The following is a 22,160-nucleotide window of genomic DNA, read 5'->3' on the forward strand; positions in this document are numbered from 1 at the left end:
AATTCCTAAGTGTGTGGGTTGGGTTGGCTTGGGCCAGCCAAACCCAATATTGACAGCTTCAATGTTTGTTTTTTTGTAATTATTTTATTTATGATATCTTTTGTAAGTGTAAAAAAGAATAAAGAAGCTAAATTATGCTATGTGATTAAATATCAGAACTAACTAATTAAAATCGGAAGGTGGTATTCTTTGAGAGGATTAAAAAATATACTCCCTCCCCGTAATATTAAAAACACTCTTGAGTCGATGGTTTTTCGGAAATAGCCTCCCTACATTGTAGGAGTAAGGTCTGCGTACAATTTACTCATTCCAAACCTCATATTGTGGGATTTCATTGGGTACATTGTTGTTGTAATTTCTAAGATAACACTTATTTTAGAATTTTTGATTTTTTTTTTTTTGGTTAAGATACACTTTTTTTGGGATAGGGGGAATTAAGATAACTACATGAGGAGAAAAAAACAGCTCATTTATTTTTATAAATATATATAAATTGCATAAGATAGAGGGGTCAAGTTCGAAAAGACAAACCCTCATGGGAGTTAAAATGGAAAGTATAATTAAACTTTAGACCCCATTAAATTGTGACTGCACCCATTGGCGTTGGCATGATAGCCAATTTAAAGAGAATTTGCGTGACCAACAAGACAAAGAATCCCTATCTTTTCTCCATTCCCAGTTTCTTCCAAGTAAGCTTACTTTCTTAATTTTTGTGGTTTTTATTTTAATGAGGAAGTTTACTCAGTTGGTTGATTTATAAAGTATATTAGACTGAACTCTGAAGCAGATGAATGTCCAAGTAGAACTGATGATTTCCTTACGGTGGGAGTGGTGGAGTATTTAAGAAAAAAAAAAAAAAGCTTATGGTATTATGTTAGAAAAAAGTGGAAATTAGTTCTTTGAATTGGCAGTGTACCAACGTAACTTTATTTATTTGTTTATTCCATGTGTTATTATATTGGCAATTGCAACATAGCTCCTTAAATATAGTGTTTTGGACTGATTTCTGTTGATATAGGAGGTTAAGATGCGGTATACCAAACATAGAGCTTAAGGTGAATAATGCCAAGAGGGTACAATTTTATGGATGGGAAGTGAAATTTTTTCGTTAAAGAACACAACAACTGCAACATACCCAGTGTATTTTCACAAGTTGGGTTTGGGGAGGGTAGAGTGTGCGCGGACCTTTCCCCACCTTGTTTTGGGGGGGTAGAGAAGTTGTTTCCGATAGACCCTTGGCTCAAGAAAAGGCATGTCAAAGCATTTTCGTTAAAGAAGTTAGTGAAAATTTGTGCTTAATGGTATCGTAGTTCTTGCAAACCTACTAATTTCATTGCACAATTCTTTGTAATGAATAATTCAATGTTTTTTTCTCACTGGGCATTTCACTGCAGCTTATATTTTACTTTTGTGGCTTTTGGAACTGCTTTCAGTTAAAAAATGGGCAGACTGAGGTGGACAGGGATATCTCCAAAATCTGTCATTCAAATTGCTTTGGTAATATTACTGAAAACCGCAGCAATGTTGTTGAATTTACGAACTATATTATTTCAGAGAAGCGGTAATATTGTCCCTAAATGCTTTTTGTTTTTTTCCAGTCATGGCGCACAGTTTGTGCACATTCAATGATCGGTAAAAGGAACACGTGTGCACATGTTTCAGAATATCTACCCACATTACTTAAAAATCGATGTAAGAGGCTTACCTTTAACTGTAACATGTGAAGGTTGAACTCTATTTTGTGTATCAAATCTGCAATTCTAAGGATTCTTTTATCATGAGCTACTTTTCATTAATTGAGTTCAACTTTCTGCTTTCAATCTGCCCTTAGTTGTTAGTTAGTGTAATTTGGCATTGATTACGGTGTGAAACGGTACATGAATTTAAACTTTACCTTCATTGCGTGGTGGTAACTTAACGAGGTAATAATATCTCACACTTGTTACAAGTGGAATCATTCAGGAGGGTAATTACTGGGTTTGTGTACATTAAGCAGTCTTGGATAGCAGTTTCCTAGTTTGACACCAATTATAGAAGAGGTAGCAGATACCTGTTACAGAATAGGTGTAAAGCGTGTTGCTTGAAGCTGTTACTTAATGAGCAAAGTCAATGTAAGCAATTTCAGAAGGTGTATTAGGTCCATATACTATCTCTGTTGCTTGAGAAGCAGAAGGAGGGGATAAATGGCCAGGGTTGCATTGGGGTCAAATTGTTCTCCTAAGACTATAAAGCAAAATCATGTCACCAGCTGTTGTGCTAGGTGCATAGTCAAAGCAATAGGCATTAACTGCCTAGACTTAGTAGAGGAATTGCACAACGTGTAATTATGCCCGATGCATAAATTTATAAAATCTTTAATGACTTATCAAAAAAAATTCCATGCTAAGGATAAAACCATACCACTGCATTAGGTAATGTACTTTCTCCGTTTTGTGATGTAATCATCTATTTCTTTGCACAAAACTAGTCTTAATATAACCGTACTATTGCAATGTCTTTGTTGCATACTTTATTGGTACATCTTCCCCCACAAACCTAGTACTAGCTGGCAACATCAGATTTACTTGAATCTGAGTGAATACTTAAATGCTAAAATATAGTTGTTAGTGCACTCAAGGGTGTGGCGTAGGGTTCAATGAAGTGGGAGGAGAGCTATGAGGTTATAGGTTGAAATCTCACCAGAGGCAACAAAACACAAGGTGATTTCTTCTCATATGCCTAAACCTTGGTGGATAGAATTACCCGATACTGCCTGCAAGGGTGGCTCAGTTGGTTGAGCATGGGGCTTCCATAATGGAGGTCTCAGGTTTGAAACCCCCTGCCTACATCAGCCAGGGGATTTGCCTCTGGGTCGAGCTCGTCGCACGGGGCTTGCCTAGTGTGGGTTATCTCTTCTGTGTGGTTTGCGGGCTATTACACAGGAGCAGGGTTTACCCTGTGCGCACCCGAAGGTTAGCGGCTGCGGGTTCCCTTGTCATTAAAAAAAATAAAAAATAAAAAATGAATTACCCGATACTTGTGTTGGTGGAAGGCAGTAGGTACCCTGAGGAATAGTCGAGGTGTGTGCAATTGGCACGGACACCACTGCCATTAGAAAAATAGTTGCTAATGAAAACTCTGCATTTATGCATGTGCTGAACGTATGTTGAACACCTGAACTTGACAGAAGATGTTATTACTCTAACATGAATTATGTTCAGTCAGTTGAAAAGCCAATCCATAATATCATGGTTTCCTTTGCTTTGTGTATCAGCTTTGTACAGTTGCAGTTTTATTGGTAAACCTAATAGTTCTTCGACTAGGAGATTTCCACCATCGAAGCATTTTTTCCATTCCACCGGTATTCCTCCAATATCTATAGACAGTTACTTTTGATTTGCGTGTTTCAGCTTATTGATTGCTCTATCATATGTTTCAATTGCATCGTTTAATTTTTTCAGGAGCTTGTTATTCTGCAGAACGAGATTACTATGAAATTCTAGGCGTATCTAGAGATTCTAGTCGAGATGAGATTAAGAAGGCATTTCATGCGGTGAGGATATTATTTAATAGGCTTTTAAGTTTGAATAAGTACCTTATTGATATGTTCATTTTCAGTTAAAATAAGACGTTGTCTCCTATTGTGGTGTTAAAAGCTTGTCACTGTCAATATAACACAGCTTTTTGTTTGAATATGAATCTGTTTCCTTTTTGGTACTGAAATTCTACTAGTCATCTGTAGATTGTTTTCAATGAAGAGGCTGGTTATCTAGTAGTTCATTTTCATTATGATACATCAGAATTTTCTTCTTACCCCCCTTCCCATATATGAAAAAAGAATCTTCTTCTTTGTTTAGAGGTGAAATTCACATCGTGCAGGTGTTGTCAGACAAGTGATCCAATAATTTTTGCACTGCAAGATTTTTTTGCTTCATATTAAGCATTGTCTTGCTCAGATCTGTGGCTTTTTATCCTTTCCATGCTATTTTTTACTGTCTAGTGTCTTGACTTCAAAACCTTTTGCAGCTTGCAAAAAAATACCACCCAGATGCAAATAAGAATAATCCATCTGCGAAGAGGAAATTTCAAGAGATAAGAGATGCATATGAGGTTTAAATATTTCTGTGCTCTCTAAAATAGTATCATGACCATGATTGAAGAATTGTGGCATTTCCTTGTACTATTTTCATATGATTATTTTATGGATTGTAATCGTGAAAGGTGAATCCAGATTCTGCAAGATCCACAGAAGAGAGCACAATATGACATGGTAAGATGTCTTTTCTCCTTTGGCCTGTATGTTTCAAGTTATGCTGTATCATGATTCAATTGGATATACTACTAATGATCTTTTTTAATAATACAGATGAAGGAGCAACCTAGCAGCACAGAAGATGTAAATTATAATTATGGGAATGGCAATGATTTTAGATATTCCTACAGCACCCAGTTCTCTGATTCGTTTCAGAAAATATTTTCCGAGGTATATTTATTCTCCTCCCTATTTTTCTCTTTTTTGTAGTGCAGTGATCTGTGGAATTTTGCTTAATGTATATGCTTCAATATCTCTCAGATATTTGAAAATGAGGCTGAAAATTTGACGCAAGACATTCAGGTGGTGCCTTCTGTGATTGTGTTCCATTTGAGAATTCCCCGCACTTTCAGAGACCCCAAAATTAAACCTATTTGACTGTAATATCTTCTAATGGTAGGTGGAGCTTTCTCTCTCTTTTTCTGAAGCTGCTAAAGGATGCACAAAACATCTTTCATTTGATGCAGATGTTCCATGTGATTCTTGCAGTAAGTAAAAGCCGATGTTCTCTTTCGATACACATTGTTTAAATCATCTGGTTATGTTTTTGAAGCCTTTCCTAGTTGGATATGTCATTGTCCTTTGGCTCTTCTTTTTCATTGTTATTATGCTGTCTCTTCCTGGAAGCATGGGTAGAGGAAGATTATGCAATTTGTGTTGCTTCTCTCTCTCTCTGTCTCTCTTTCTCTCTCTCTGTGTACATGTTTCCCTGCTCTTTCTCTGTTCCCGTCACTACATAGGTGAAGGGAGCAAAGACTGCTAGAGAGTTCCAAGATTCATGCTTTTATCTCTGCTAGAAATACAGTAATATAGGGTGCTGTCCTAATGGTTGAATTAGTACGTTGATCACAAAGGTCACCTGGAAAGTATGGTTAAAATTTTTAAGTAATGAGGCTACTCTATTTTCATGATAACAGTGCTTATACCTGGAGGCACCATCTGGCTTCATCTGAAATGGTAGAAAATAATAATAAGTCTATATCACAAGAGGAGAGAAGAAAAATGTAGCTATATTCAATCTATTCAACATTATATGACGTGGTTTGACTAGCGTGAAATGACGAAGTTGCTTTGACTTTTACTACTCCCACTGTCCCATTTTATGAGGCACAATTTCCTTTTTAATCTGTCCCAAAAAGAATGGGATCTTTCTATATTTAAAACCAATTTTACACATGATTTATAACCATACAACCATTTGTGACTTGTTTCAGACCACAGGTTTCAGAAGTCTTTCTTAAACTTTGTGCTAGAAAAACGCATTGAATTAATTTTCCGAGTTGTATAAAATCGGTTTAATCAACAAAGTTCATGGTTACTTTGAATTGTTCTTGGAATTTAAATTCTTTTTATATGGACTATCACTGCTTTTAGGGCGTGCCATTTGTGATATAGCAACATGAAAAGTGCATCACATCAAATGGCATGGAGTGTTTCTTAATTGCTTAGACCTAATGGGAGTAGTTGTGCTCATTGACAAAGTGAATTTTATCCCAAAACTTCCTCTTTGAAGTTCTTAGTTTGACCACTCATCATGATCTTAACTTTAACACTGTGTTATCTTATCCTCCTTCAGATGGTACGGGCTATCCATTGAATTCCAAACCAAAAGTATGTCCAACTTGTCAAGGAATTGGGAGAGTAAGTACATTTAAATTTCTGACGGTGACCTCATCATATGAGGTTTAACCTTAGTGTTGACCTTTCCTTTGACTGATAATCGAGCAATGTTCAAAATCTTTGTGTTGTTAATACTGTCCAACCTATTCATCAGGTTACAATCCCTCCATTTACAGCAACTTGCAGTACCTGTAAAGGATCTGGACGAGTTATTAAGGTCTTGATTTTGTGACGATGAATAACTCTCTAATTTGACACAAAGCTTTAAATAATCATTGCTTGGTTTTCTATTAGGAACGTTGTAGGGCATGCAAAGCATCAGGAGTTGTTGAAGCCATCAAAGATGTTAAAGTAACTATACCCGCCGGTATGCATTGGTTCTCTCTTTCCATCTTAAGTGTTACCGTATGGGGTTAGTTTATTTCTAAGCTACATCTGTGTACTTCAGTTGAAGTTCTTGTGTATTCTGCTTAAACAACTAGATGGATGGAACACTAATCTCAAACAAATTAACTCTGTTAGTTCACGGTATTTGATATTTTCGTTTTTCTCCTCTAGGGTGGGGACTGTTTGGCTTGCACTAATCTCGAGCTTAAACCGCCCAAGATGGTTTTTGGGTGTAAATACATGTGATAAACTATATGGATAAAAATCCCCATGCCCTAGTATGATAGATAAGTTTGTGGATTATAATAGGTCAAGAAATTTCTCAACCCTTGTATTTGAACCAACTCTTTTTGAGTAAAAGCATATGAACCAAACTTTTCAACCGGGGGGGGGGGGGGGGGTTGGGGTGGATAAAAGAACTTGAAAACGGGAAGTGAATGTTGAGAATATAAACATGTGGTGACATGATATAAAAAGAATAAGCATGTGGTATTTTCCCTCAAATTTCTGCTATAAAATGTACAAAGTACCAATTTAAATGAAGATTAAGACGATTCGGTTACTTTTTCACAAAAAATTTGATCATATTGTCGTATTTGGTTCCCATCATACCAGAACCTCCTTATTATGGAGATCAGTTTTTTTACCAGATATGTGCTGGTTGTGTTGCCTGGTAAGGTCCTGAATTTAGAGTGTAGGGTACAACCCTGAACTGATAAGATTAAGTGTTGTCAATTTAGAAAGATGGTTTTGCTAAAGGTAATCATGAAGCTTTACCACAGAGAATTAAATTAAGATGGTTGAAATAGAAGAATTTGGAGGAGTGCTATGTGATAAGGAGATACTTATCCAAGTGGAAGAGTAAATTCTATAATGGTTGAGACCAAAAATGTTATGCAGGAGTGAATGTTAAACTTTTAAGGCCTACATATCTGGGAGAATAATACAGCAGAAATGCGGCTGTTAAGATGATTGTGTGGGTTATATAAAATTACAAATGACTTCATCCGACAAAGGTTAAGGCAATATATGTAGGCAATAAAACGAGAGAAGGTAATTTGAGATGGTTTAACCATGTTTTACGTAGACCTCCAAGTGCATCGGTTCATAGATGCGGAACTATGATGATTTGAAAGTTCTAAAAGGAGACAGGGTAGATATAAAATCATGAAGGTAAGTTTCAAAAGAACCCTAATAATCTCTTGGAATCCATGCTGATTTAGCTAAGAATAAAGTCAATGGAAAGAGATGATCCATTTAGGCAATACCAACTAGTTGGATTAACGCTCAGTTGTTGTTGTTACACTTACATTAGGTCCGGTTTATCAAGTCTTTTGACTGTGGTTAGAGACTCTATGTCAATATAACTATGTATACATGACTTAGGGAACTTTTAAAAACCTTCTAGTTTGCCTTTTAGTTAGTACTGTAATGAAAAGAGCTGAACGGATGTGGATACTTCATATTGTTGACCACAACTAATTTAGGCATACCTGATTGATCCTATGTTTATTGGATGAGTAAGCACGTTTCCATCATTTTTTTTTTCTGATTTTCATCTCAGTAGCTAGGTCTAAGAGCATAACATAGGATTCTTGTGATGATCTTACTTTTCGTGATGGATCAGGCGTTGACTCTGGTGATACTATTCGTGTGCCAAAAGCTGGTCATGCTGGCAGGCGAGGGATGCAATCAGGCTGCCTATTTATAAAGCTAAAGGTGCATTATCCTCATTTGATTCAAGTCTTAGGTCTAACGTTATCTTCTATATTGGGTTAGCAAATGTGATTCTTTTTGATTGTTTTGGATTTTACTACCATCTCTGTGATTTCAAGAATTTTTATGCATGGGTCAATTGTTATAATATTTGCATTAAATATAGCAGAAATCCATTAAATTTTTAGCTTATGGATCAATCATCCGCTGTCCCTGCTTGATAATCAGAAACCCACTAGATTTATTTTTTTCAACAATAAGGGATTTGGAATATCCCTAACACATGGGTGATGTCTGTGATGTGTATGAACACCTACTAGGCTAGACATGACGAGGAACTGCTAAGGCCTGTGACAGGCCAAAAAGCTATGTTGCTCGAACTCTCCAAAAAGGATGCCGCAACCGTGTCGGATCCTTCAAAAATGCACTACTTTTGGAGGATCCAACACGCACCCGTGTCCATTTTTGAAGAGTCCGAGCAACATAGCCAAAAAGGCAATTTCAAGGGGGCGGTCCCTTTTATGTAATAAAGTAAGATGATATATACATTGCTTGTTTTGAACTTGTAATTATGGCTTCCAGCATAGCCTTTGTGCTGAAGATTTATAATATTTTTATAACAACATACCCAGTGTAATCCCACGAGTGGGGAGGGGAGCGTGGTGTGTACCCAGCCTTACCCCCTACCTTGTGAAGGTAGAGATTCTATTTCCGATGGACCCTCGTCTCAAGTAAAGCATTTATTATATTTTTACCTTTCTCAAAAAAAAAAAAAAAGTGAGATGTTATTTTCATAATAACGTGTTTGGCAATGCTTTAGGTTATTTACCCTTCGCTTTAATAATATTTTTTGAGTAGATAGGTCGGGAAGGGTAAATAAAGGTTGACCTAAAGGCCATTTACCTTTTATAGATGGTCTGAAAACAAATAAAGAGGGGAAGGGGAACTTAAGGTATTCAAAAACTTTTTATGTTGGCATTTCCAGCCCCTCAATCTTGCAGCAGAAGTTGCTGAATTTCTCGTGAAAAAGTATTATTAAGCGATTAAGATGCATGATGAGTAAACCAATATAGTTGTTTTTCTGACAAACAAAAGTTGATGGAGTAGAGGTCCACCGGATATCTGATAGTGATAAGCTGATGAACATTCTGTTCGTTGTAATTGAATTGGGAATGGAAAGACTTCACATCAACTCAATAAATAACTGCTAAGGAAAATATATCACCGAAAAGAAAGGTGACAAGAGAGTCTAGCCATTTCACTCTACCTGAGTAATAAAGTGGAAGCCCCCTCAGGACTGATAAAAAAAGAAAGTCTCCCAGTGATATTTGTTAAAATCCAATCTAACCAGCAAGTCTTGGACACTTAACCAAGCTCTTGATGAGCGCACTATTCACCTTCACCTTCACCTTATTCTACTCTCCTTAGCCTTTATCTTTTCTCGATGAACTCTTGGCTGATTAAACTCACGCAAGAACTGCTTGAACAAGAAATTGTTCAATTCAATAGCAGCTTCTTATGTTTCTCCAAAAATGCATTGTGAGGGGATGAAAGCTTTCTGATATTTTTGTGCTCCCTCAAAAATATGACTTCAAAATGAAAGCTAACAAGCACATTAGTGTTGGAGCTTGGACCATTGTTCGAACAATTGATTTGGCTCAAGACCTTCCACATACATTCTAAAGCTATGTTACACAGACTGATTTACGCGTATCGGCAGGCATGCAAAGCTGGTATGTTTGAGTAACATGCATGGTAACTGCAGTTTTTTTTTTCTTGGGCTAATTTTTTATATATTATGTAGAATCCACGTCATTCTTACCGAAGGTAAAAGCAGAGAAAAGTACCAAGTGTCAGCTGGGGCTTTGAGTGCAAAGTGCAGTTAAAAGCATGGGCTGTAGCGAAGAAAAATGCTACTGTTAGAATAAATAAATGAATGTCATACACGAAAAATGAATATAAATACAAACCACAATTATGTGGACTAAAGCATTGAGAAGCCTATAACTAATGGAACATATGATGTAAAAGGCATGCTATTCAGTTCAAAAAGCATATTAAATTTATGATTCAGGTCCATTTCTTGTTTAGATTAGTAAGTTATGTTCTTTTACTAAATTTCTGTTTTCGTATTCCAATTCACCAAGATATTCATACAAAGTTGTCCTCAATCACTTTATCATTTATGTCTGCTACTTAATGTTTCCCTCCTTAAGACTGATCCCATTGGAAGTTGAGATTTGAGACTCCTGTGATGCCCGTACTAAAGCTGTAAAGCACCAGTGAAGTGAAGCGACGGTCAGGTGAAGCGTCTGGACTCTGGCCTGTGCTGCACCGAGCTTCAGGGCTTAAGCACGTTTAAGTGGCCCTTTAACAACATTGATCAGGCCAAGTGCCTATGTTTTTGTCTCACCATTAGACATAGTCACATTAAGACAAATGAAATATCTTTTGAACCGACTACTGAGCATACAGTTGGTGCCTTTCTGCTATCAGTTCAGATTTCCTCTTTTTTCTTTAAAAACTTTCATCTTTGGAGTCCATTTTGTGGACTGGCTGAACTTTGTCTATGTGAAAACTTCATGCTTTTTGTTTCGCAGGTTGCTAAAGATCCTCTTTTTGCTAGAGAAGGAGCTGACCTTTATGTGGATTATCATATCAGCTTTACTAAAGTGAGAATAACTTTCATTGTTTTCCCTTCTTTTAGGCATGCTAATAAAAGTATATGCTTTACCATAAACATTTGATTCGCTTAGGAAGGTATTTGGGCTGTTCTTCTTTATTTCTTGATAAGTTCAAAAGGATAGTTGTGCTTAGTCCTTCATTCTACTCATGTAACTGAGGAGATCCTTGGCACACTCTCTCCTTTTTTTCTCTGTGCATCTCAGAGGCGGATCCAGGATTTTCACTGAGGGGGTTCGAAAAATAAAAATGTAGTGACTGGGATTTGAACTTGGAACCTCAAGGTGAATTTTGAATTCCCTAAACCACTGAACCAACCTCTTCTCTATATAATTTTTCGCCGAGGGTGTTTGGGTGAACATCCTCCCCGGGCCCTAGATCCTCCCCTGGTGCATCTTATTCAACTTAGTTAAATCATTAGTACCATTATCCAAAAAAATAAAAATAAAGATCAGTAGTACCATTATCGATACCGACTCTGAAACTCTTCTCAATCTTTATCTCTTCAACAGTCCCAGCACCAGATTTAAGCATTGATCATCATACTGAAGAATATGACTTCAAAATTTCATCCCATTCCAGTTGACAACGATTGAAGATTGTTGAGTTTTTTTCTCTATCATTAAAAGGCGATATATTAAAAGACAGCATTAAGAAAGTGCTGTAAGCATTTACAGGGAAAGCTACATCACAGAATTGTGTAGTGAGCTCGAGAAGACTATCATGACTTCTATGTCATTTGCAAAGCCAGATTACACCAAAAAGACAATAGAGATATACATCTGTAGCTGATGCTAATTACAGATTCTTTTTGCTCTCAAAAAATCCATGCATTTCTTTCCTTCCATATGGACCACCAAATAGCTGAAGGAACTGAATTCGATATTTTCATTTGTGTCTTTCGCAGCCCTTTCCTGTACCAGTATTGCATTAATTCAGTAGTTGTCCTAGGCATTGTCCACTTGACCCCAAAACATTTAAGATAAAGAACCAGATTTCTGAAGTGAGTGAACAGTGAATGAAAAGGTGACTAACGTCCTCAGATTGGCTCTCACACAAAGGGCATCTACTGCAAATGTGAACTCTTCTTTTATGGAGATTCTCGTGAGTGAGGTGTGCACCGTGTACAACCAGCCATATGAAGCATTCCACCTTCATAGGTGCCTTGTTTCTCCATATGCACTTCCATGCACTGTTGTCAAAGGCGCGCTTAAGCCCTGAAGCGAGGCTCACAACACGTTGAGCGATTCGTCTCGCTTTATGTGCGTTTCAGTGTCATCATCAAGGCTCTAAGACATACTTTTCCTTGCCAATGAGCCTCTCTTGAAGAGATGACCCTAGATAATCGTTATTTCACTTCATCGTTATGTTTTTACAGTTTGTTTGTCCATATATTTGTTATTCACGCTTATTATAATTAGTCTTGGGCTAAACATGTCTATATTTTTATTTTTGCACCATTGCGCTTTTTTTCATTAAAGCCCACACTTTATTTGTGCTTTGAGCTTAAAGTCCCAGCTGACCTTAGAGCTTTTTTGCGCTTTTCGCTTTTGATAACACTGCTTCCATGATCAATTGAGGATGAAATTTGAGTTCCTCAAGAGTTGATAACAAGCTTTAACTGTAAATTTATCTTTAGCGTCTCCCTTCCAAAAAAAAGAATCAGGTGAATAGATGAAAGGGGATACACTGTTCAGCATCTGAAGCATTGAAGAAATGGTGTACACCTCCCAATCATTTATGCTTCGCATGAAATTGAAATTCCAGCCATGTGAGGACCAATAGTCAGAAATTGTAGCATCCGGATTCTGTGTTACACTGAAAAGTATTGCAAATTTCTCCCTTAGTGTTGCTTGACCATCCAGACCTCCACCCAAAACTTTATAGTCCTGCCATTACCCACTTGAAATGAAGAGTTGGAGTAAAATGTGCTCCAGTGAACTCTGATGCTTTTCCAAATTCCAGTAGGGCTGTGAGTTTGTGTCTGCTGGGTTGTCCAATGACTGAGAAGCCCATATTTTGCAGTGATAACTGTTCTCCATAGAGCATCTTCCTCAACAACAACAACAACAACAACAACATACCCAGTGAAATCCCACAATGTGGGGTCTGGGGAGGGTAAAGTGTACGCAAACCATACCCCTATCTCGGAAGACAGGGAGGCTGTTTCCGAAATACCCTCGGCTCAAGAGAATCTTCCTCGTGGGCAAATATCCAAAACCATTTTGCAGCAAGCTAATGTTTTGGACTTTCAGATCTCCCACTCCTAGGCCCCTACTTCCTATCCAATTTCACTATGTTCCACCACCAAATTAAAAGTTATGTGCTCTCCATTCCCTTGCTAGAGAAAGTCTCTCTGGGATTGCTGAGTTTTATGTGATACTGATTAGCAAGATAACTGGCTGAAGATAATACTGACTGGGTGGGTGATACTGCTGGCACATGGGAAGTGGGGGTTGGATTACGCATGATAAGAGTATCTTGTGGTGGTCTTCTGTTGGTTTTATCTTTTTCTCCTTTTCCTCCTTTTTTGATCAGTAGTCTTCCCCTGGTTTATGTGGCTATATATATGAGTTGGCTGATAATAATGGTGAAAGTAAAAATAAAAAACAGGGTCGTCTACTGCAGAAGTAAAAGTTGGGCATATCAGAATAACTCAGAAACTAGAAAAATAAGCAGCTGAAGGGATCTCTCCCTGTCCAAGCCACTATCATGTATAGTACTTATATCAAGGTTTATATATCTAAACTATGATGGTTTATGGCACTCTATTATTTTAGTGGTGATAGCTGCGACAGGGACATAACTGGTTACCACTGGCTGATGGACAGAGTAGTTAGTTGTTAAAATAAGTGGATATTACACTAGCGCAGCTCAAATAAGATCTATTTCAGTTTTAGATCCTCAGTGTGTTCAACATGGAAACTATGTGAGGGATGTGCTGTGCCATGCCCTGAGTATGGTGATTATGAATGCTTCTGATTCCCATGGAAATTTCATATGACTTTGTACGAATCAGTACAAACAACAAGGGAAAAAAGAAACTCTTCTTCAAATTGTTGGGTGGACTGCTCACAGGAGATATAATAACATAGACAGATTGGTGGTAAGGGGGGAGGAAATAACAGAACCAGCAGAAATCAAAATGGAAATGATAGAGTTCTACAAGAAACTTTATTCAGAAACTGAAGAATGGAGGCCATCTTTTGAACTTGTAGATTGCCCAAAGATTTCAACTGAAGAGAAAAACTGGCTCCAAAGGCCATTTACAGAAGCAGAAGTTTTGCAAATTGTAGACCACTGTGATGGTGACAAAGCACCTGGGCCTGATGGTTTCACTATGAGTTTCTTCAAAGCATGCTGGACAACAATAAAAGATGAACTGATGTTGACTATCCAAAACTTCCATCAGAATGAGTTTTTTGAGAAATCCCTTAATGCTACATTTATAGCTCTTATCCCGAAGAAGCATGGAGCAGAGGAACTAAAAGATTTTAGACCTATTAGTCTGATTGGGGGGGTGTACAAAATAATCTCCAAGTTGCTTACTGAGAGGCTGAAAACAGTGATGGATAAATTGGTGGATGTCCACCAAATGGCTTTCTTGAAAGGAAGACAAATTTTGGATGCAGCTTTGCTAGCAAATGAGCTGATGGACTCTAGGGTGAGGCAAAATACTCCAGGAATTCTATGTAAACTGGATATAGAGAAGGCTTATGACCATGTAAACTGGAGATATCTCTTGAAGATTCTCAAGGATATGGGATTTGGCAACAAGTGGTTGAATTGGATTAAATTCTGCATATCGAATGTTAAATTTTCACTTATTATCAATGGAAATACTGAAGGATTTTTTAATTCTCAAAGAGGACTGAGACAGGGAGATCCTCTCTCCCCCTTCCTCTTCATTTTAGCCATGGAGGGGCTCAATCACATGATCAAGAAAGCCAAGATAAATGGTTGGATGAAGGGTTTCAAGGCTCTAACAAATAGGGGTCATACCATGGAAGTAACTCATCTGCTGTATGCAGATGATGCTCTGGTTTTTTGTGAAGCTGAGGTATTACAAGTCAGGCATCTGAGGGTTATTCTTACCATTTTTGAAGGTATTTCTGGGCTGCATGTAAACTGGCACAAAAGCCATCTTTTTCCAGTGAATCAAGTTGGGAACCTATAGGAAATAGCTGAGAACATAGGCTGCCAAGTGGGATCTCTGCCCACAAAATACCTGGGCCTGCCCTTGGGTGCTAAAAACAAAGAATTGGAAATTTGGTGTGAGGTGCTGGAAAAATGTGAAAGGAAGCTAGCTAGATGGAAGAGCCAGTATCTATCTTTAGGGGGCAGAGTGACACTGATAAAATCTGTGATGGATGGTCTTCCTTCTTACATGATGAGCCTATTCCCAGTCCCAAAAAGCATTGAAAAGAAGTTTAACCAACTGAGAAGAAACTTCCTCTGGCATGTTAACAAAGAAAAGAAAGGTCATAATCTGGTTAATTGGGATGATGTGACTCTTAGTAAAACTCAAGGAGGTTTGGGGATAAAGAACTTAAGTATACAGAATAGTTGTCTACTACTTAAGTGGCTATGGAGATTCTGCTTCGAAGATAGGGCCCTCTGGAAAAGATTCATTGCACAGAAATATGGTCTGCTAAATCAGTGGACCACTTTAGAAGTTGATGGAACCTTTGGGTGTAGTGTATGGAAGACAATTAGAAGGCTGTGGCCCTTGCTAAATAGTAAAATGCACATAAAAGTGAGGAATGGACTAAAAACAGATTTTTGGAATGAAAAATGGATAGGAGATACTAGTCTAAAAGAGATGTTCCCAGACTTATACATCATAAGCCTTCAGAAAAATGCCACTGTCTTTCAATTGTGGAGCAATCAAGGGTGGAACTTGATTTTTAGAAGAGCCTTGAATGATTGGGAAATAGACAGAGTAACAAACTTGCTCCAGATTTTAGGTACCTTCCAGGGCACCTCAATTGGCCCTGATAGACCTGTCTGGGAGTTGCATAACAAGGGAGATTTCACAGTAAAATCTTGTTATTGGAACATGAATAGCAATCAGTCAATACTAGCAGAATGGCCTTGGGAACTAATTTGGAAGGTCAAAGTTCCTCATAAGGTAGCCTGTTTTACATGGTTGGTAATCAGAAGAGCATGCCTAACTCATGAAGCTTTACAAAGAAGAGGTACTCAGATTTGCTCAAGGTGTTTTATGTGTGGACAAGAAACAGAGATCAATGGTCACCTGTTCCTACATTGCAAAACAGCTGTAAATCTGTGGAGCATGTTCTTATATTTACTTGGAGTGAGTTGGGTCATGCCAAAGACCACTTTTGCACTTTTGAATAGCTGGAAAGGAATTGGAAAAAGAAGATCTAAGGAGAACTGGTGGGAGAATATACCAGCATGCATCTGGTGGACACTATGGAAAGAAAGGAATGCAAGATGTTTTCATGATAATGGCAGCAGCACTCAAAAGATCAAGATGAAGTGCCTTAGTTTACTTTATTTTTGGTGTAAACAGGATATGGTGGGGGAATTAGAATCTTTAGTTGATTTTATAGGACATCTGTAAGCTCTAGTTTGTTGTTTCAGGGTAGTTTCAGCCTACCAAGGGATGTAAGATTATACCTCATCACCATATGATGAGTGTTTTGTGTGAATACAAAGTTACCTTTTACTCAAAAAAAAATTGTTGGGTGGTGCATCAAGAGTATGGTTGAATATCAAATTACTGGCTCATTATTAAAAACCTTGAGGACAACGTTGAATTTAAGGGGAAGGGAATGTAATGATCTCAAACCGTTAGAGGCGCGCGGGTTTGTTGAGATTAGTCATGTGAGCAACATACCTCTCTGTTATCAATATAAACTGGGAGAAAAGATGAAGAAGGGCATTCAAGAATCATTTTGGAAAATCCTATTTCTCTCAATCGACCTCTCTTCTTCTTCTTCTTCCTCGTCTTTTCTCTTCTTCTCTTATCTTCTTCTTCTTATCTTACTTCTTCCATTACAGACCATTGAAGCTCATGGTTATGGAGTCTTTCTTTTGTTAATCCAATTGTAACCTTTCAGTTGAATCAATGAGTTCCATTTCGAGTCCAATTCCTTTTTCTTTATCGTATTTCCATTTCATTTTTACAAGTACATTACAGACCTGATTAAAGAAAAGTTAACCGGTTAGCAAAAGGAGTATTTGTTAGAGAAAAGATGTAATATGTAGCATACTGGGGCACTTTCATGGGAAAAGATGTATAACAGTATATGTACCTTGCCTCCTACCTTTCTCATAAACAATATATACGCAGTGTAGCTGGGGCTCCATGACAGCATGGGTACTAGAAAAAGATGTTAGAAACCTGGTTAAAAACTCATCCAATCCTTAAACTGTAGGTCATGGGTTTGCAAAATACAAAGAGAAGGGAACATCATAGAAGTTTGAAAAGAAGACTAAATGCATAAGACTCGGAATAAATGCTCAGAGCTCTTATATTCTGTCATCTTTACATATGCTTTTGTGGCTTAAAGTAGAATTATGAAATTTAATGGTCCTTATTGAATTTACTAGGCTATTCTTGGTGGTAAAGTCGATGTACCAACTCTATCTGGAAAGACAAAGATACAGGTATGTCGTTTTGTACTGGCCACTGGGTTTATCCATCTTTCTGCATTTCTTATATATTTTATTTGCTAGAAGTTTTGTAATGCTGTCATGTCTTAGTAATAGATTTGAAGTTCAATACTAATAGTGAATTGTGTATCACCTTGATTTTGGATGTGCCAGCTTAAACTTTTTTCTTCCATTTTGGTTGTTGCTTTTTCAAACATCTTTTGACTGCATGACAGTGATCTTGGTTGTTGCACCCAACGGTGTGGCCCAGAGGTCAATGAAGTGGGTTGAGAACCATGAAGTCTTAGGTTCAAATCTCAACAAAGGAAAAAACAGTATGTGATTTCTTCCCATCTGTCCAAGCCAAGTTGCCTGGTGGGAGGTAGCAGGTACCCATGGAATTAGTTGGGTTGTGCGCAAGCTGGCCAGGACACCATGGTTATCAAAAAAAGAAAAAAGTCATCTATTCCATGGTTCTGTGAATCTATTTCAGTTGGTTTTAAAAATTTTGCTTCAATTGTTACTGAAAAAAAATATTTCGAGTGTGCACTGTCTCTGTGAACATCTGTACTGTAAGATACAAAAAATTTCAATCCATTGACTAGAGGGTCAACTATTTTTGGCTCCAAATATGGAGTGGTGTGTCTGGGGAAAGAGTGTTGTTGCTTGTTATCTATCTCTATAGGGCCGTAAAACAATCTGTTTTGTTCTTTGAAAACAAAAATGTTTCTGCTATGTTCTTAAAAAGAAAAGTGAATACTATCCATATGACAGAAAGAATCCAATTATATCAAAGGGAAAAGCTCCAGCTGCAACCCCCCCCCCCCCCCCCCCCCCCCAAAAAAAAAAAAAAAAAAAAAAAAAGAGGAAACAAAGGAGAAAAAGAAAAATATTTTTTCCCCTTCTTCAAGTTGTGCCGTTCTACAAATTCCATGCATGGGAATTTTTCCTTACAAAAAAAAGGTAGTGACACTTTAGCAAAAGACAAAACCTAACACCAATTCCCCCAAAACACAGACAGAACCATTTCGATCCACCCATTGTTGTCTTCTGAAAATAAACGAAAACCATTTTTTTTTTTTTTGAGAAAGTAAACGAAAGCAAATTCTCATTGAATAAAAACAAATTGTTTTCTAATCCTCTTAAGAGGGAAAATGAGATAAAAGATTGTTATTGAAGCTACTTGAATGCTTGTAAACAAGCTACGAATTGGCTTCGGGATCGAACATCAATTTGATAAAAAGAGATTTCCATCTCTTCTGTCAAGCCTTTCCAGTTATGGAAGTTGCTTTACTGTTTCATAGGTTGCCTGGAAAATCAGCAGCAATCAAGTGTTTACTGCTTGGTGTTTTTCTTCCTTTTTCCTCTTTATTTAATTTAATTTTATTTTTTCATTGTTTTGTTTCATGTGCTAGAACCAAAGTATTTCTTCCCTTTTTTTGACTTTTACCGAAGCTTTGCCGTCTGTTTTCTATGTCTGGTACTTTTAGGTACCCAAGGGGGTTCAGCCTGGACAACTTGTGGTACTACGAGGCAAAGGTATCATATCTTTAGTTAGAATGACTTCTAATCTGTTTGATATACTTCCTTCTGAGCGATCAGACTTGTTGTCCGTCATACTTAGGTTTGCCAAGGAAAGGGTTTCTGGTGGACCATGGAGATCAATATGTGCGGTTCCGTATTGACTTTCCAACGTATGTTTTCTCTCCCGCCTTTCCAGATCATCTTTATCATAAATTAATGATTATAATCCATTAGACTCATTAGGAAATCGGTGGAAAATCGATGATCTTAACAATCACATTGCTTAGAGGAATTACCAAATGTCTTTAATGGGTTTTTAAGGTAATAAACTCAGGGATGTACCTGTGCTGATTTATATTAAGTCAAGCATCAAAATTAGCCACTCCTGCATCCTCATGGGCAAAGTGAACAGGAAGAAAATGATAAGTGACTTCAAAAAGAATCCGTGATCTGATGTACAAGAACAATTTGTATCAACTCATCCAACCTTTTAAATCATTGCAAGAGCATGTTCATACAAGTAAATAGGTTTCTTATTTGGGATCATGTACACTCCCCAGATAATTGCACCACTAATTCTTTGAGAGATTCCTTTGTGAAGTGTGAACTGCTTATCATTATTCAAAATGCTGCAGATGTTTAGGGATTGGGGATAGTAGGGATGACAACTTTGAGCATTAAGCAAATTGGTGTTTAGTTGATAAGAGGTTACTAATGTGTCAAAATGAGAGGATAATAGACTCATTCTCAGAGCCAATGAGTTGACTCAATTCTGCTGGAAAAAACTTGTATCACTAGATGAACTACAAACCAGCAATATCTATTGTTAGGTATGAAAATGTCTGGGCAGTCAAATAGGAGATTGAATGCATCCACAGAATTATAATCACCTGCTCTTTCCTTTTGTTTTGTTACTATTACATTTATTATTTTAGTTTGAACCAACCTCGTATCAGTAACTAGGTGTTGGTATTGAGGTATTTGATAGATATGCGTTTAAGGTATACCTCCACTTTAGCCCTCATTATGAGGTTAGACATTAGTTGTCTACTTAAACTGGTTTTGCGGTTTGTCCTAAGGGTCTCTCAGTCACCCAAAAAAAAGAGGTAAAATGTTATTATTGATTGTTAAACTTGGTATGTTAGAGAAGTACTTAAATATATGTTCGAAGTGTGGAAAGTGAAGTGGAGTTGAAAATATGTCACATCATAATTTACTTATCAAAAAATATAAAATATGTCGCCTCATATTATAGTGAGTTTAAAAGAGTAAGGAAGGAACGCGAAGTTGATCAAGTATTATGGATGAAGGGAGTAGATTATCAGATGAAATTCTTCTGACCAAATAGTTTTCATTTATTTATCTATTTTTATGTTGCTCATTTGGAACTTCCGCAAGAGTTTGCTGCATGGACAAATATTCAAGTATGCTCTTCAGCTTGGTTATCATTGTTTTCTGTTTTTGTTTGTAGAGCGTTGAATGAACGACAACGTGCCATAATGGAAGAATTTGCACAGGAGGAAATTGTTAATGGAGATTACATGGATGGAGAAGTAAATTTGTAAGTTTTCTTCTTTATTGGCTTTGAAGGCATGATGCGACTCTGATCCATCCGTAGTATTTGCTGCACTCAGCTTTCTTTAAACTTTTTCGGTAACTAATTTTAGAAGACTATAACTGGAAATTTTGTGCTCTCTTTGATCATGTGGATATTCCTATATAGTATTTGAGGAGTTCACCACAAGTACATAATGTTAAAAAGTCATTTGAAATAATTTATAATAAGTTATTTTCTATCCAAAAAAGACGGGAGGTAATGGGGTTATCCTTCTCTCCAATTATTATGCTAGACTGTAGATACATGATCAGATGTAATCCTTTTTCAGGTAGGCCGGACTGGCCATTAGCTGGTTAGTGATATCTTGTATACAAACTGAAAGCTATGTTGTTTTTCTCCTTTTTGGTTGTCCATTATGTTTGTTGCATCACTTTCACTTTTCTTTCTTTTTTGAATTTCTATTGCGGTAGGCTTATTAAAATCATGTGCTTTCTGTAATCGGGTTGAACGCGTCATCCCTTTGTTGTTTTCACGAGACCTTTTTTCTTTGGCATTTTGTTGAATGAATGTTATGTTTATCTTTTGGAACCAGAGTATTAGAACTTTGCTGCTTGTTAGAGTTTTATATAAATTTGTTGTTTGTTCTTTCAAGCTCCTCATTAGTTACTGGGACTGTGGATAGCTTTTCCTTTTTCTTTCTCACTGGGTGTGGGTGGTTTGGGAGGTATGATCTCTTATCATGAATGTTTATAACTTTTTCATTTTTCTGTGCGAATACTGGAGCTACATCTTTACTGGGGATTGACTGCACGTTATCATCTAACTGGCACAAGCTTTTAGTGTTTTCTCGCTGAGAAGTATACTTCTATAGTCACCATTCTGAATGTGGTGAACATTCTGGAAATGGTTAACAGGCTTTACCAGCAGCTCTCTACTGGTTGAACTTACAGGTGGCAGCAGTTGCTTGAACGTGTGTCGAACCCAAAGTTTGTGGTCGAATTTTCGCTCCTTATAGTGATTCTTCTCTTGTTAATCAAAACACTTTGATTGTGGAGGCGTCAGCTGTCCCTGGCAGATTGTTGATAAACTACAAGAATCGCCGATCCAGCTGCTATTAACATCATATACTTGCACGGAGTTTGCTAGTCTCTGTTTCCGATATGATCTGGAGAGAACTTCGTACAACGGAGTGAAACTTGCTAAATGTTTCCCGCTCTGGTAGCGATATCACATAGGCATGGTTGGGCCATTTATAGTTTTCAAATTTTGTGTCGAGTTCAGATTGTATAGCGTTTAACATGCCTATATAGCTCCCAAAATAAAAAAGAAAGTGCCTATTTTATCCAAGGCCTTTGATGAGAAATTTGAGTTTCAGTATATGGTTAGAAGTGTTCCTTGTATCTCTACATACAATAATTGTAGAGAATTACTCATATAGTTTCTGAAATGTAGCATTATATCCTTTCTTTTTTCTATATGTTTTTGTAACTGTGGAGAGAAGGGAAAGTTCATAGGGTTCTCCTCCCTTGTCTGTCTGAAGAAATGTAATGTTCTTTTTCCACTTTCTCTTTATTGTGAGCAATAAATAATTAATAGCATCTGGATTTGGAGCTCAGCGCCGTTTATTTGCTCTCCGTCTCCATAAAAAAAAATCATAACTAATTCAATGCCATGAGCTATAAACCATTATCAGTTTGACCATTTGATGTACCTCTACTTTGTATCATGAGCACTCCGACTAGGTGCTTCGGTGAATTTACG

General features: G+C 37.3%; 1 protein-coding gene across 2 annotated transcripts; it reads left to right on the forward strand.

Moving 5' to 3' along the window:
• The first annotated feature begins 513 nt into the window (after positions 1 to 513).
• On the forward strand, positions 514 to 21,960 carry LOC132645119 (chaperone protein dnaJ 1, mitochondrial). Of its 2 annotated transcripts, XM_060361900.1 has the most exons (20): positions 515 to 689; positions 1,434 to 1,497; positions 1,599 to 1,692; positions 3,254 to 3,340; positions 3,441 to 3,532; positions 4,006 to 4,089; positions 4,211 to 4,249; positions 4,346 to 4,462; positions 4,553 to 4,594; positions 4,692 to 4,779; positions 5,868 to 5,932; positions 6,066 to 6,128; positions 6,206 to 6,278; positions 7,926 to 8,017; positions 10,615 to 10,686; positions 17,276 to 17,332; positions 18,808 to 18,856; positions 18,942 to 19,011; positions 20,313 to 20,402; positions 21,350 to 21,960. In XM_060361900.1, exons 2-20 carry the CDS (start codon positions 1,441 to 1,443, stop codon positions 21,444 to 21,446), a joined length of 1,428 nt encoding a protein of 475 aa, XP_060217883.1. In that variant the 5' UTR covers positions 515 to 689; positions 1,434 to 1,440; the 3' UTR covers positions 21,447 to 21,960. The 2 variants fall into 2 exon arrangements, with proteins under 2 accessions (XP_060217884.1, XP_060217883.1); XM_060361901.1 differs by lacking the exon at positions 10,615 to 10,686 and having other exon boundaries at positions 514 to 689.
• Positions 21,961 to 22,160: the final 200 nt, after the last annotated feature.

The sequence above is a fragment of the Lycium barbarum genome, chromosome 6, assembly GCF_019175385.1.
Source record: "Lycium barbarum isolate Lr01 chromosome 6, ASM1917538v2, whole genome shotgun sequence".
In the NCBI taxonomy this organism is placed as follows: domain Eukaryota; kingdom Viridiplantae; phylum Streptophyta; class Magnoliopsida; order Solanales; family Solanaceae; genus Lycium; species Lycium barbarum.

Excerpts from the sequence above, each read along its gene's own strand:
- LOC132645119 (XM_060361900.1), top strand. The coding sequence starts at position 1,441 with ATGGGCAGACTGAGGTGGACAGGGATATCTCCAAAATCTGTCATTCAA. Across the intron at positions 3,341-3,440 it reads GCATTTTTTCCATTCCACCG|GAGCTTGTTATTCTGCAGAA; the intron begins GTATTCCTCCAA and ends TAATTTTTTCAG. Across the intron at positions 4,780-5,867 it reads TGTTCCATGTGATTCTTGCA|ATGGTACGGGCTATCCATTG; the intron begins GTAAGTAAAAGC and ends ATCCTCCTTCAG.